Source organism: Gymnogyps californianus, chromosome 6 (genome assembly GCF_018139145.2).
Source record: "Gymnogyps californianus isolate 813 chromosome 6, ASM1813914v2, whole genome shotgun sequence".
Taxonomy (NCBI): Eukaryota; Metazoa; Chordata; class Aves; order Accipitriformes; family Cathartidae; genus Gymnogyps; species Gymnogyps californianus.
Window position 1 is genome coordinate 19469925 of NC_059476.1, and position 16447 is coordinate 19486371.

Consider the following 16447-nt stretch of genomic DNA (forward strand, 5'->3'; position numbering starts at 1 on the left):
GCTAGCAAGGATACAAAGATTATTTTAGTAAGGATCCAATCCTGCAAAGTATAAGCCACCTTTTTCTGCACAACTTTGAAACTGACACCACCTGTCCATAGTTTTGTTTCAAACTCACACTACTGAGATCTCTTAATTAATGCAGTCTCTTTCTTTCTAGCCTCGAATTCATTGAGTGCTATAAAGACTTAGAGAACCACAGAATAATAAGGCTGAGAGGGACCTGCTCACAGGCAAGATCAACACGAACCTGACAAATGTTTGTACAGCCTTTTATCAAAAGTCCCAAATTACTGAAATTCCATACCCTAGCCCAAAAATGAATAAAAATTTCAGGTCTAATCACAATGTCATCTCATCAGGCTTCATGATTCTAGCCTACCATATTGAATACACAGCTCCACTTTCTATCTTTTCATCAATTATCGTTACCTCATCATACCACAACAACCTTCCTTCTCACCTTTAAAGCTCTTCAGAACTTACCAATCTTTGCCTGTGAATTTTATTTTGTGTCATCACTGGCCTTCATCTTCACCGAAAAACAGCAACTCTCAGCAACAGCCTCCCTTAAAAGCCCTATGCTTGCCTCATCGCTGCCATCCTTCAGATGGTGAAAGAAAAATCTCCACAAAGTTCTGACACAATTTCTAGAGAAACTGCCATCTGACTGCAGTGAGACAAACAGTATCTGCGGATGGACTACTGAATCTGTAACTTTCTTTAAAACTTCAGACGATTATTTCATCCTCCAGGTCTATTTGTTTTTCTTATCCAACTTATCTCTATGACATAACCTCTACAGAGGATGGACTATCATACATATCACTGCCTGTACAATGTATAGCACAGCATAATTTAATGAAATCTAGATTTCTAGATTTTCTGGCACTACCACAATACAAATATTGGCAGAACACTGAGCACCTTCTTAAATTGGTAACTAAGTAACACAGGGCTTTTATTCTCTTACCATTTTTGATGTTGGGTATAACAAGTTGCGTAGGTGAATTTCTGTTTCCGATGCCTTCTTTCTTTTGGTTGATAGTTGTGATGAAATTGCTGAAAGTGGAAAACTGATTTTTGGCTCCTCTCTCCAACCCCTGTAATTAAGATGACAGCACGCTATAATGGGCTAATACATTACTGCAAGAGTAATCTTACTCATGAGGTATTACACAGAATACTTAAATACCTTTTATCTTGAAATCACAGTGGTAATACCTAAATAAGACATAAATAATGATTCTGCAAGTTTGTTTCAAATTGAATCAGGAGGGATACCATAAAATTCCTTTCCATTACATTCAAAAACTCAAGTATTAATTTTCAGGATATGAAGATATCCTTGGATTACTGTGAGGAAAACACAATACGATTAGAATGCTTTCAACAATATTCTCACTTTCTGTATCCTAATTTCTAACCACTTTTATATTCCTCACTACATCTAGCTCAGTTTAAACAGATGAAAGTGTCACATATTCCTTTTTCCAAATAACCCTAATATACTGAAATAGTTTAGACAAATTTCCCAAGACTTGAAACGTGGGGCCAAAAATTCTGTGTGAGCTAACCTGCTAATAAAATTTAAATACTGGCTACCTGGGTAAAACCCCCTAATGATTCAAAATCGTCAGCATCAGCTACCACTGAAGAAAGGCTAGCCGACAAACATTTGTTAACAAAAAACCCCCTGCTTGAGTACCTGTATGTGCTGCCACCAAGGAGTCTGCACAAGCCCTTGCTAAGAAGTGTTGAGCACTAATGTGTTTTAGCAGTGAACAGAAGTGAAATCACACAACAGACTTCCAAAGGATTGTGCCAACTGGTCTGTTAGACACTGAGTGCTATTAGATATAGTTACTTACTCTGGAGAATTTGCAAAGCATAGGTGGGTTAAGGGGCTTGCCCAAGATGGCAGAAGTCGCATGATGCGAGATTTTAATTTCCATCTCAGCTCCAAGCCATCAGCTGATATCAGGCAAAGGTAGATCAACTCAAGAAAATATATACACTCTCCCCACACATCATGATTTCCAGACTCACATTAACCTAAAGATTCGTTTGCTTGATATCTGGTATCTGCGCTCTCAGTTAGAAAAAAATGTTTTCATGCAAGTCAAAACTGTAATTCCCCAAAAGAGAATAAAAATTCTAGAATAATTAATGTAATATCCTATCAATTTTTTTAAACCCATACATTTCCCTTTCCCCTTAAGAGCAGTAAATTTGGACTAAGACATACAACCAGAGTTCCGAGGAAAGCACTTCCACCACAACATCCTAAAATACCACCAGGAGGGTAATAACACAGCCCATAAACCTGCCATACCGCAGTGTACGCAAGCTGGTACACTGCCAGGAATTTTAAATAACTGTGGCACATACAGCCATTTTTCCATGGCTTATAACTCAGCAAATTATAAATTTGAACAATCAGCAGGACTTCTGGCTTTAAAAATACCAAGTTTCAATTTCTAGCTCCAAATTCCTTGTACGCAACAAACATTCAAAAATAAAATGTAATTACCATTATAATTTTCACATTAACTTTTTCTTTTATTCTATAATCCTTGAAATATCATTAAGATGCTTCTTAAAAATCACCTGGCACATGACTGGAGAAAAACAGACCCTGAAAAAACATGTCAAGACATGATTGACTGACAAAGGACTTTTAAACAAATCCAGATCTGAGGTTAATCTGCTGTGTCACAAAATGTATGCTCTAGGTAGAAAACCGGTGGAGCTTGGACTAGTCTAATTACGATTAATAGGGAATAGATATCATAGATAATTGAGAAGAGGAGCTTTTATGAAACAGACTATTGTGACAACCTTTTTGACTGACTCGGCTTTCTAGGTTTTACTCCAGCCATGCCACTGAAATAGTATAAATGAACAGTTATTTAAAAACGTTCTTCTTAATGCCACCTTCCTCAGCAGTGATCAGAAAGAACAAAAATTGCACATGCTATTTAACTCCATCATCCTGCTCCAAGTGCAGTTCCAACAATATTAAACAAACATATGGACAAAGGCTTTACTGGAAAGCCCTGGAGGAATACTGGGAAACTACACGCTCTTTAATGAGGATCTCTGACATCTCCTGGGAGAGTAATCTAGGACAAGGGTACAGCACCATGTCATACTTACAAAATTTTGTAGGAGGTCAGTGAGCCTCTAGAGCCCAAGACTCTACACACATACTGCCATCAGAAAACTGAACACCCACATAAAGAATGAGTATGCTTAAGAGGGAGTAAGTGGATCGAAGTAATCTTTAATCCCTTTTTTAAGAGCATATTAATAACTCACAACTCTGCTGGCTTCTTAATGGAAGTTTTCCAAAGCATTAAGCCCTCCATAAGACTGGAGATGTACTAGCATTATACTTTATAAATCTATGTTTTTCATTATTGAAGTTAAATTAGATGGTGAAAATAAGTCAAACTGTTTGCAAAGAGCACATACAGAGTACTTTCTGGGAAGAGGCAAAAGACCATCTAGAAGAGTTTCTTGAAAATCCTACTCTTTAGCCCCAACATAACTCACTCAAGACCCATATGTACATGGCAAGCAAAGACCAGTGAGGAGTAAAAGGTTTTCTTCCCTGTGCAAGACGACATGGAGGACACTCAGATTACCTAAAGGCAGCTGTTAATGCAACAGCCTATGCAAGAAGTAGGATTTTCCCTTCCATTCATATTTTGAAAGGTGTAACGTAGGACTGGTTTTGCTTTACAGAAGCCTCTACTTGTTCCTGCTTACTAGGGGGCAAGTTATTTAGCTTCCCACAAGTTTCTTTTCAGAATCTGAATACTGACCTCCAAACCATCAGCCCTTATGCATTATTTCTAATCACCATTTGGCCCATAAGAAAAGCCTGAACTCTTTGCAGGATCATGTTAATTTATTCATGGACTAATTTAATCTCCACAACTTCCCTTAGAAATAAAAGCAGAAAAAAAAAGTAACCATTCATCCACAATTCCACATGGCCCTTGGCTAGGAAAAGCCACAATATGAATGACAATAGTAATAGTCAAATAATCCCTTTATTCCAACTTGCAGCCAGCTTAAACTCCAGATGAGACATCTTTCACGCACATGCTCTTAGGAGAAAAAGGATACCACAGTTATCTATTGACTTACTAAAATTCTGACCTTTTCCACAGCTATTGTGGAAAATGGAAGCTGTTTAAAGGATGTTTCACACCTTCACATTGCTTTCGAGAAAGCTCTACTCGTGCCACATCAGTTGCACAAATCTATGGTGGGTCTTTAGTGCACTAAAGAAAATGTCAATTACACAAAATCTGGGGAGATGTTCTGAGACAAGAATATTCGAGGCTCACTTCATATAGAAACAAGGTATAGTATCTGTATCACCATAGTCATCATATGATGGCTATAAATTTAGAAATAATAGGCAAAGAGAATATGAAAATTAAGGTCATCTGGAGTATCACTGTATTTCTATCAGGCATGTATTTTTAAAGGAAGGGAATTTTAATGGGGAAAAAAAATGACTAAGCAAAGATTTTTTTTTAAAAGACAATAATTTCCCCCTTTTGTCATCATATCATATTACAAACTCTTCCCCAGTTTAATGAGGGGGAAGCTGAGAACGTATTTCTCTCTCTAAAAGTGTTTGAGAGGATTTGATTAAGTAACACTCATTTTTTTATGTTCAATCAGAACTTTTAATACAAGAACTTGTATTAAAATCATGCTATATATGATGAATCTCACAATCTACTTCACAAAGCCCTGGAATTAGATGTGTAGGTTGGTCATAACTAGGGCTTAGCAGACCAACAGCCCAATACCTTCTTCACAGCAACTTACAAAGGTCTTGCAAAAGCATACCTGCATTCCCTACTTGATATATTTGGATCAAAAACTGCATTCTGTTACAAACAGAGAAATCCAGAGCTATGGAAATGTCCATTACATGTGTCCGCAAAACTCTCTCTCTGTAACATACTATTAAAACCCCTATGCAGCTCTTTGGAAATTCAAAATCCCACAAGCATTTGACAAGCAATCACACCTAGCCAGATCCGAGCTCCTCTGCAGCACGTCAACTTAGACAACTTATACCTGTGGGCAACAGTTTAGAGGTACAGGAAGGATGTCCAGCTACAAACAAGTTCTCCTGATTCCTTAAGGCAGTGGGAGTTCTACACGGCTGCTCAGTTGCATGTGTTTTTCATTAGCTGAGCTAAGCCTGACACATTTTAGACCAGCACTTGTATCTTTATTCTAAGGGACTGGCATTTGCCATTCAAATTCTGAAGTGGAGATTTTCAGAGGTAAAAATAACTCCTGGGCACTTGTCCATTACAGACTTCTCCCACCAAATCTGTATTTGAATCACAAGAACAAACACATTCTTCCACATTCAGACAGATTTGCAAAGCTGAAAGTCTTTCAGAAAATTGGAATGTTGTAGGCAAAACACAAAACTGGCAGAATTGCTCAAAGGAGTTTGCAGTTTGCCTACGATTACTTTGTTTAACATTACAATTATTTCACGGCAGTCATAAACATTAGACGCTCTATCTTTTAAACTCAAATTATGTAAAATGATAATTTCTAATAAGTCAGATACTTATCAGAACTGTTGAATTAAAGTCTCATAACTGTATTACTATAGGACTGGTAAAATTTTTGCTCTGTTGTTGGACTGAAGTAAGTTACAGCAAGCTTTAACGTTGAGCTACATAAGATATTCAACTCATGCCAGGAAAATTTTATGTTTTGTAATATTGTATGGTCAGCAGAAAGAAAATCCTAACTCCAGTAAAATTAAAAATCTCAAACGAGGTTTCTGAAATGAAATTACTCTGGCAAATATCCTTCTCTCAGTTTTCTACCCATGTTAACTCATTCATCAATTATCAAAATGTTTTGTCATCTTTGCTTCAACACAAAGTAAAAACCGGAAGAGACCTGTTAAGAAAAAGTTAAAAATACAGAAGTATACTCCAGCTAGCTCTCTTGCTATTAAGTGTATTAAGAGCTGAAACCCTCCACCCCCAAACCCCTTCACGAACATTCACAATGCTGCAAACGCTCAGTCATGACTAACCCAAAAGAGCAGACCGTTGTAAAATGTTAAAGAACTATAAGTAGACGGAGAATTTATAGCTTCATTATGTCACTGCTTACTGATGCACTTGTTATTTTTAAGAAACTTGAATGAAAGCCTCTCAAGGGAAAAGAACATGAAAGAAAACGAACATGATGCTCCCCCCCCCCCCACGAACAGAGCGGCAAACATAGCAAATGACAGCGGGGACCGCAAAGACGGTCCCGCTCCCCGGGGCCGGGGCCCGGCGGGCGGCAGCCCGGGCGCTGACGAGTCGCCCGGCCCCGCCGGCGGCCGCAGGACACCTACCCCTGCAGCCGCGCTGGATGCCGACGGGATGGGCGGCAGTTTCTCTCGCTCCTTTTCTTTCTCCCCTTCCTCCTCCTCTTCTTCCTCATCCTCGCCGCCCTCCTCGGCTGACGGGGGCGCCGCGCTGCCCTGGTTCAGCTCCGCGCTCGGCGGGAGCCTCTGGCCGGGGCCGGGGGGCAGGTCGGCGGCAGCCGTGGCCGCCGGCGGGCTCTGCAGCGACATGGCCCCGCTCCCGGCCGCCCCGCGCCTCTCTCCTCACGGCAGCCCCTCAGCTCCCGCCGGCACCCGAGGCCCCGCGCCCTCTTCTTCTCCTCCCTCCCGCCGCCCCCGAGCCCCTCCGAGGAGCCCCCGCGGGCACCCCCAGCGCCGCCGCTCTCCTCCGCTCCGCTCCGCGCGGGGCCGCCGCGGCAATGCAGCAGCCGGGCTGCTCCCGGGCGCTCAGACACCCCCGCACGGCGGGGCGGAGCGCAGGCCTGCCGCCCCCGCCGCGGCCCCGGCGAGGAGGGGGAGCGCGGGAAGCAGCGGAGCGGAGGCGGCCGGCGCCGCCGGACCCCGCTGCCCTTGCGCCCCCTCAGCCACCGCGCCACCTACAGACCGCGGGCAGGAAGAGGGGCCGGCGCTGCCGCCGCCATGTTGTTTATAGGCGGCTCATAGAAACGCGCTTGGCGACCGGGGGCGCCGCGCGGGGGCAGCGGAGGACACGGCTACGGAAACTCCGTAGCGCAGGAAAAGCCGAGGTGCCGGCCAGGCGGCGCCGGGCGTACGGGAATCGGGCTGGCCCCCGCACTCTGCGCAGCCGCGCTGGCGAAGGGCGAGCGGTGCGCGGCGGCCGCCCCCCCGCGGCGTCTTCGCTCGCCGGGGCGCGGGTGGCGGGCACCGGCGGGCCCCGGTGTGGCGGGGACGCCCTGCAGCACCCACTTGCCGCACCCCCGTGAAGCGATGCTTCCGCCGGCCGGGATCTCCCGCCTCCCAGCGAAGTCGTGCCCCTCGCGTCCCCCGCGAGCGGGGAGCGGCCTCCTGCCGGGCCGCGGGGGCAGGCCGGGCCGGGGCATGGCAGCGAGTAAATACACGAATAATAAGTGTAAAACTGCGGTGAAGGGACCTCGGGGTGGGTACCGGCACGGCACTGCCGCTCCTCCTTCACACTGGGCCGGTGCTGCGTGTTGCGCTGCTGGCTGGGACTGCGCTGTTAGTGGCACCTCTCACACCAGCCTGTCACCTCACGGTACCTTCATCACGGCTTCAAGTCACACTCTAACGAGGAAAATACAGAAATGAAGTGTAAAAGCTTAGTCATGTCTCTTTCACTGGCAAAGCCAGAGGGGTGCCAGGGCCTGTGCGATGGCAGGTCTTGGCCCTTTCTTTGGACTGGTCTCAGGAAGCCTGAGGTAACACCTGCCGTCAGAGCCTCTGTGCGGTAGCCTGGGCTTGCTGAAGCTTTGCTGTAATAATATATAAAAAAAAATCATCTTCAGAAGACGTGCTATGTTCAACTAGTTGCAATACAACATCTAGGCTAGATGTAATACAGTATTTGTCTGTGGGGTACTGACTACCACTTGGCTTGCTGTGCCAAGGCATGGGAGTCCTTCCTCGTGCGAGGGGTGACATGTTTGTGTACGCTAAGCTACATAAAATTTAAGCCCTTCAAACCATTAGCTGCCAGATGAAACAAGTTGCTTTCAGACCACTCTAATTTTGTGTCTGGAGAAGAGTTCCCCTTCCAGCTTCAGGATCAAAGGAGTGTGAATAGCGTTATAGACCACTTGAAACAAATCTTCAAAATTGTTTTTCAGATGGAGGTAAGCCACGTGATAGTTTTTCTCAGCATTGGCATTACACAAGTAGCTCCTGCAGGTTGGAGCTGTGGTAAAGATCTCTATAAGCTGCATAAAAGCAAGGGCATAATAGGTACTGCAGTGTTAATCTAACACATTGAAAAATGCTTTCCCTTTTTGAAGGAACTGGCAGGCCTGGAGTTTATTAGGTTTCATGAAGAAATCGCTTTGTCTTCTTACCAAGTTAAATATGAGAGCTGGTTTTCCAAAAAGTTCATTCCTCACTGTGCTTACTTCCCAGTTGCTCTCAGTGGTTTGCATGAATAAGTGGCCTGCTGCACTTAAACAAAGCCCCCCAAACACTCACTCATCTTTTTCCTTTACGTGCCAAGAAATAACATAATGATAGTAATTGCAACAGCATCAGTACCAGCAGCTATACACCCAGTGGCAGTCCTCAACTGGAAGTAATTGGCACAGCTGTTTTGTGGAGCTGTGCCAACTTGAAACATGGAAGGATCTGCTCCTTTGTGCCTGCAGAGAGAGATGAAGCAAAGGGAAATAGAAATGTAGGAAGGCAAGTATACAAACGAATTCATAATGCTTTTTCTTCAATTCCATTGAGCTATTAAGGCCTGATTTTCGATAGCTTCAAAAACGCTGAAATAGCCTTCTACCAGGATTATTTCACAAAAAGCTAATGCAACATCAAAGACATCAATTTTTACTGTCCATACCATGCTGTGCTCTTTGAAGCTAAAGTGTTCTGTTGAACTAAACTAATTCAGGTGAATGTTTTGACCCATGACAATTACAAAAATAGGCACAAATTACTGTTAAAAAAAATTTCTTCCCGTTTTTATAAGAAAGTAAAAGGACTACGTACCGAAGGAGAAGCAAATGCATTTTCCTGCTTCTAACAAAGGTAGCATACATCTGGTGCCTAGGGTTTGTAACTAAAAGTATTTCAATGTAATTCATAGATCCACACGGCAGTGAAAGATGTAACCACAGCTGGGAAAGGCATGTCTAAACTGGCTTTCAATTTGCTAGCATGGATGGATGCTAGCTGGGTGCAGCAGTGCTGCCTGCAATGAGGCAATGCATGTAAACCCTCCAATCATTTGTTGCCAAAGTGATAAACCAGGGTAGCGGGCAATGGAGCAGTCAGAAAACAAGATAAAGACTGTCTTCTAACGGACAAGATTTGTGGGATATACAACGTACAAAATTTTGCAAAACTAAACAGAGGTATGCAACTGCCATTTTACAAGACTTCACGAATTTGTTGGCCAGATGGCCTGGGAGCCTTGACAAAGGGCCATGCACACTCAGTGCCTTTATTTTGAAAGTGTTTGCAGGCTTTTTGTTTGCATCACCTTTCATAATATTTCCAGTTCTTTCTTTGAGGCTGATAATGCTTTTGCTTACCTCAGTGGTTGCTTTTCCACTCTCAACTGTCACTATGTTCCCTCCTTTATCCTTCCAAGGACCCTGTCCTTGATTTTTTTAATCTCTTCAGAGCAGCTTAAAAATCTTAAATCACATGGTGCCAGCTACTTCACAGTATTTTTTGGAGAGTTGGGGAAAGGTAAAGTTCAATCGAAAACTGTTGCTCATGCTGAGTACCTGCTGCCTGGGCCTACATAAGCACCCTGATTCCTGGATGACTTTGCAGCCTGCGCTGGACCCCACGCTGGCATGCCACGCTGCTGGCTCAGATAAGCATACATACACCGCAGTAACACCCCTGAATGACTACAGTGGGGACACAGACAGTACGTGACCCTGAACATATTTTCTTGTACTTATGGGAGAACAATCCTGCCTTAGCAGGGTGTTGATCCTTTTAACCAGAAGACAACCTTCTTGACAACTTATTTTAAAATTGTTCACAAATATATTTCTTCTGTCCAAAGAGTTTGAGTTGTGAGGAAGGGGAAAAAGTCAATGGCACATCTCTGTGCAATGACGTGGCCAGGCACAGACTGCCACTAGGAATGACAGATGGAAACAAATGAAATGCTAACATTTGTTCACAAATGATTAGTAAATGCTTACAAGTAATAGATACACTCGCAGACTGGCATTTGGGAGTGAGGCACAAATGAAAAAAATAAAAAGGGCTAAATCCCTGGCTAGTATTTTCATGACAAATAATTGAGTGTACCTCACATGTTCCTCTGCAGTCAGAAGTCAAAATGCAGCCATAGCCAAAATCAGCCCTGGTTTAATTCAGTAACATTAGGAGTGGTTTTGGCCTATTATGGGTTTTTCCCCATCCCTCAAATGCTTTACTAGTGTTTGCAGTCAAAGAGTATCAAAGGTCCCTGGTGCAAACTGGCATTTCAGGAATTGAAGTGACCTGTGTCCTTTAGAAAAAGTAGGCTGAATTTCTTGTTCAGTTGGTGATATGCTCTCATCACACACCTGTACTGCATCTCTCTCTTTTATTGAGTAGTACTGTTTCTTTCTCTTCATACTGTTTGAAGATCTCGTACACTTCCCAGTACAAAATATTTGGACCATTTAACAGATGTGTGCTTTGTGAGATAGACCCTGAGTGGGCACAAGGGGAAGCACAGGATGGCTTAAACATCGGAAGGGGAAGCAAAGGCTGGAGACAATCCATTTCCTCTCTATGGGAGGAGGAGAGAGATAAATGGTTGGGAGTTTTCCAACACAACAGGTTTTCAGCCAAACATTTCGGTTGCAAGAGAAAGACCTGATTCATTGAAATGGAAATGTTTTACAAAGAAGCATCTTTTTCAGTGACCTTTTAGCAGAACTCAGGCAAGATGCCACCGAAATCCACCTGCTACTCTGCTGACTCAGTTGGAGAGCTCACCACACTTGCCATGTGAATCATCAAAATCAGAGACTGCATGACTTCTGGACTCCCCGGCCAGCTAACTCCCAAGCTGCTCTACCCTCCTGTGCCACCTGCCCACAGCACCCATTAGGGAAGATGGAAGTTCATGTCTGCCCACAAGTCATGACTGCTCTGAGACTGCACAGCCTCAGAGCTTGTAAGGGATGACCCCAGTCTCATCCGACCTCCCCTATTGGCAGCCATCTGTTTCCCTTGAAGTTGGCCTAAGGTATAAATTTGGGGAATTTTGTCCTAAAGAATCTAAATGATTGTGAATCCGTCTGCTGGTGCTGACAAGCTAGTCCAATTATCTTATTATTCTTGCTGGGAATAGGAGATTATGTCAAACTTGAACTTGTCTTACTCTGTCTTTCAGTCCCTGGATCATATACCTTCATCTGCGAGAGAAAAAAGCTCCCTCTTTTCCAGGAGCACATGTGCAAGGTGCACTCAAACGCTCCTGAGCTAAGTCCACATTATTTCCCCTATGATTAACGTTAGATTAACTAATCTATAGCTCTCACTTGCCCTTTGGCTGTCCTCTGGTACTTGGAAAGCCCCATTTTTTAAAGAGTTTATAAACATTTAGAAAAGTGGTGCCAAGAACTCCTCAGCTAATTTGTCTGAGGCACTCACATGGAAGTTACCCAGCTGTTGTTTTGTCTTGGCAGATACTCAATTATATCTTTCTCTTTGGCAAATGGTAAACTTTTGATTGAAGGTACATCATCAGATGGGATGCATCCTGCTTGGGCATGCCTAGTACAGAGAAGGAAGAGGTAATCAGCAGTTCTGTCTTATCTGCATCATTACATTTGCATTTTGGGTTCCTTGTCATCACTGCTGACTGGTGCAATACAACATCTGTACCAGCTAACTGTAAAAGGCTCATGGACACTGGTGCCTAGGCAACAGCTGATTTTTTAGGTTAGTGATTAACTCTTTTTTGTCTGCCTGAATAAGCTGAATATTATATTACCCCTTGCCATGGAACAGGACCTTTGGGTTGAAAGAAATCAATAGCCTCTATTTTAGAAACACTATGGCTATTTTAGTGATGTCCAGAGTGAGGTTATCTGTAATAACACAGTGTATGCAAACACTAGAAGAGAGACATGGCGAGAGAAAAGTTCACCAAGTGAAGAGAATGAACTTAGTGACCACGCAACTTTTACTAAGGTTTCCGTTTCTTCTCTCCAGAAAGTTGGTGTTGGTTATTCAATCCTTAAACTTCAGTTAACTTCAGTTAAACTCTTACAAGATATAACAGTAGCATGATCTTCCCCAAGGTATAGCAAGGGACAAAAGTTAAGGCTAGGAGATAACCCTCTATCTTTGTCATGTCTGATCTGGAAATTATTTTTAAATGAGATAGAGGCAGATGTTAGACACAGAATTTTATCGAATTTCTATTCAAACTGGAAATAAGAGACAAGTATGCCATGCTAAAGAAGGTTCAACTGAGGAGGCAGTATATAATGTTTAATTCAGAAAGTTGCTTCTGTACCTTTGTCATCATATGACCTATAAAATTGTAAAATACTGTTAGAATTAAGATTTCTGTTTAGCGTGGCTTTGCAAATCTTTGCTTACTTACGGGTTAACAAACTAGTCTGATTTCTTTAAAAAGAGAACATTCTTGAACTGAAGTGACAGCGAGACATAAAATTTAAATAATTTCAATATGCTCATCCTCTTTGCATAAGAGGTCTTAGCCGAAAGGAGCGGTGCCGGTGAAGGCGGCGGTAACCGGGGCTGCAGCTCCCTCCAGCGCCGGCACGGCGGCGTTTCCAGCCGCGGAGTCGCGCCGGGAAGGGAGCCGGCCTCGGCTGAAACAGCATCACACACGGCTGTGCTCCTGGTTTACTCCTTAGAGTTTGGAAATTACTTATTAGCTCACAGATGTGTTTGACATCGTAGAAATTCCTAGATTTTGAGCTTTAAAGATAATAAATGTGGGATCAGATCATGTATACAATAATTTGCATGAGTATCTTGGAAACTGATAGGGCAAATGGCATAGACAAAATTAATTTCATATGTTAGTTTGGGCAGGATTAAGAGCTGGATGCTTGAAGACTGTTGAGAATTTCACATCTTTAATGCAGTATGTGGTATTCCCTTTGTAATGTCTAAATGGGACGGGTACAATGCCTGCTCTTTCCAATATCTTGGTTAGCTAACTCTCATTGTGTTTCCTATTTATGGCTAACTTTTATAAGTAGGAGAGATGAGAGATGTCTGAACAACTTACAGAGGCCTTGAATCTCCCAAGGAGGGAAGGCCTCTGGCAGACATGCAACGGTAACTAAAATCAGAGGGCTGGGGCAGTTGCTGCCCCCACCCACTGAATGGTGCTGTTCTTGCCGATGAATCTGCTCCTTTTCCCTGCCACGCTTTTCAGGCTGGTCTGTAAGATAAACCAGCTCTGCTTTTAATCTGTTGCTACAACCCTATGGGAACCCAAAGTGGAGGGGGAGCCTCTCGCACAGTGCTAGTGGGGCTGTTCCTGCAGCAGAGCAAGCCCTGAGGACAATTCTCCCCAAATCCTGTTCCTCACGTGCAGCTGGAGCCAGGCATGGATCCACCTGTGGATCTGTAGCACAGGCACCGATGTGTCCCCAGCTCGGCACCTGGCCGAGCGGTAGCTGTTGGGTGCTGTGTCAAACAGGGAGGTACCTGGCTTTCCTAGGCTCAGCCTTCCCTCTTCCAGGGCTGCTTTACTTTCCCTTCTTCCCTGCTCAGGGTAAATTGTTTGAGAAAGTCAGTCGTTTCAAAATGTGTCCCAGGGCTTTCTCCCCTGCCTCCTATAAACACCATCAGTTCCAAACCCAACTCTTCCACTTCCACAAGATTTTCTTAACTTTCCCACACTGCTATCAGTTGCAAATTTCCCCTTGGACTCTGCTATAGACCCACTGGCTGCCTTTCAACAGCTTGCCTGGAGTAGCTGTGAGAGGGAGTAGAGATAAGGAACACCGTGCTGTGCTGTGGCAGCCACAGACCGAAACCAGAGAAGGGAGAGAAAAACTCCCAACAAGATCCCAAACTGTGCTGTAGTGTCAGCATAGGCCCATCACACATACATACTGAAATGTTCACCATACCTCTAAGGAGCACACCTGAGGTTTCACAGCAGCTTTGGGGAAAGACAGCAGCTCCAGGGCATATCCTCAGTCAGCGTGGACTCTGACACCAGAAGCTCCCTGCATGCCAGCAAGAGGCAGCAAGGGACACAACTCAATTTTCCAGGAGCACCAGAAGCGCTTATGGGATGGGATGGGTGCCAAGGGCATCCCTGTGCTGTGCAGCGTGGATGCCATTCGAACACCCTGAACGGCTGGCACGTGGCTGCAGACAGGGCCCTCCCGTGCAGGTTGCGCTAGCGTATTCCCCAAGGGCCTTTTGAAAAAAAATGCACAAATGTAAGCAAATAAGATCTAGATGTGTTTTATGGATACTGGCTAGCTTCTTTTACATAAGTACCCGTACTCACTCAAAACTTATTCCTTCCTAAATAGTGTCTATTCTAGTAAAACCTCCTTGTCCAACATAAAGCACAAAACCCTCCCCTTGGTGTGTGTGGAACAAAAGGAGTGATGTAAACACAACTAATGTAATGGTGACTGAATTTACTTAATAAATGAACAAATGATGCTGTTTTGCTTCTGTCGTCTTCAGAAGAAATGTTCACCAAGTGGTTAATAATCACATTTTCTGCTCTTGCCCCACACAGAATCCCTGTATAAAAAAACCCCACCACAGCGTTTGACTCTAGTGGTAGAAACTTTATAAAAGCAAAGCATTGGTCTAGATACTTAGATTGAGATATCTGACTTCTTCCTGAATAATTCTCTTTTAAGAAATGTTTTCCTTTTGTACGATTCCTGCACTTATTCTCCTTAAAAAATAAATATTCCAACATTTTTCACAAAGATCTTTATGTAATCTCTGACAGGGTCACACTCACTGGAGTCACTGAGACACGTAGTAAGCCAGTAGAGAATCCTGTAGTTACAAAACACTTTTCATATATAAATAGGAGATATTAGAACAAACAGCTGTACCAGGTCCCTGTATAAATTATTACAATTCTTTAAACTGAAAACTCCGTGTACTGAAAATTGTCGTGGTTTAACCCCAGCCGACAGCTAAGCACCACGCAGCCGCTTGCTCACTGCCCCCCCACCCCTGGGATGGGGGAGAGAATCAGGAAAAAAAAACTCGTGAGTTGAGATAAAGACAGTTTAATAGGACAGAAAGGAATGAAAAACAATGATAATGATAATAATAATAATATGACACTAGCAATACTAAAAGAATTAAACTATACAAAGCAAGTGGTGCACAATGCAATTGCTCACCACTCATTGACCGATGCCCAGTTAGTTCCCGAGCCGCGATCCCCCCTCCCAGTTAACTCCCCCCAGTTTATATACTGGGCATGATGTCATATGGTATGGAATAGCTCTTTGGCCAGTTTGGGTCAGCTGTCCTGATGGTGTCCCCTCCCAGCTTCTTGTGCCCCTCCAGCCTTCTTGCTGGCTGGGCACGAGAAGCTGAAAAATCCTTGACTTAGTATAAACACTACTTAGCAACAACTAAAAACATCAGTGTGTTATCAACATTCTTTTCCTACTAAATCCAAAACACAGCACTATACCAGCTACTAGGAAGAAAATTAACTCTGTCCTAGCCGAAACCAGGACAAAAATATATCTGGACACTTTTTTCTTGAGACTGGCTTCAGCTCCTGGCTTTGTTGGCCAGTGCTGGTAGCGTGAGCAGGACATCACTTTCCTTTTCAATCTGAGTGACAAAATAGGCTCATCCCGGTCTTCTGCCCCGCACCGCTCCACCTGACCTCTCTGGAAGAAGAAAAGGGGCAGAGGAAAGCTCCTGCAGAGCTTCCTGTGAACCCTCTGTCCAGCAGAAGAGGCAATAAGGAGATGCGTGTAGATCCTCCTCATGCCTCAAAGCCTTGATGGGGGCGAGCAGGGGTGCCTGCTCTGGCAGGGTGCGGAGGGGAAGCCGGGCAAGGATGGCCCTGCGGCCTCCAAGGGGCTGAGCTGGCAGCGGGGGAACAAGGGAGCTAGCTGTGCTTACAGCACAGTCTCCCACTTTTTCAGCTGCTATTGCAGAATTTACTGTTACTGAGTATAGAGCTGTCTGATTTGCTGGAGAGCATCGCAGGAGTACAGGCTCCTTCCCAAGACAGTGGTGCCAAGTTAGAACGTCATTTGTATTCAGCCAAGTAGTTCTATTTATAATAACCTTTCAGGTGACCCAATCGTATACTTGGTAAAGCACTTCTAAAGAAGGAGATTACTTTCTGTCTTTCCAGGGTATGAAGTAGTGTACTATATAAATACTGCAGCTTAACTACTG

The 16447-nt window shown here is 43.9% G+C and overlaps 1 protein-coding gene across 1 annotated transcript in view; it reads right to left on the reverse strand.

Annotated features, from left to right (window-relative positions):
- HECTD2 (HECT domain E3 ubiquitin protein ligase 2) overlaps positions 1-6631 on the reverse strand; it is a 38963-nt gene extending 32332 nt beyond the window's left edge. The window contains exons 1-2 of the mRNA XM_050899038.1: positions 6410-6631; positions 974-1103 (exon numbers count right to left, since the gene is read on the reverse strand). Coding sequence (XP_050754995.1) covers positions 974-1103; positions 6410-6631 — 352 coding nt within the window. The remainder of the gene's footprint in view (positions 1-973; positions 1104-6409) is intronic.
- Positions 6632-16447: the final 9816 nt, after the last annotated feature.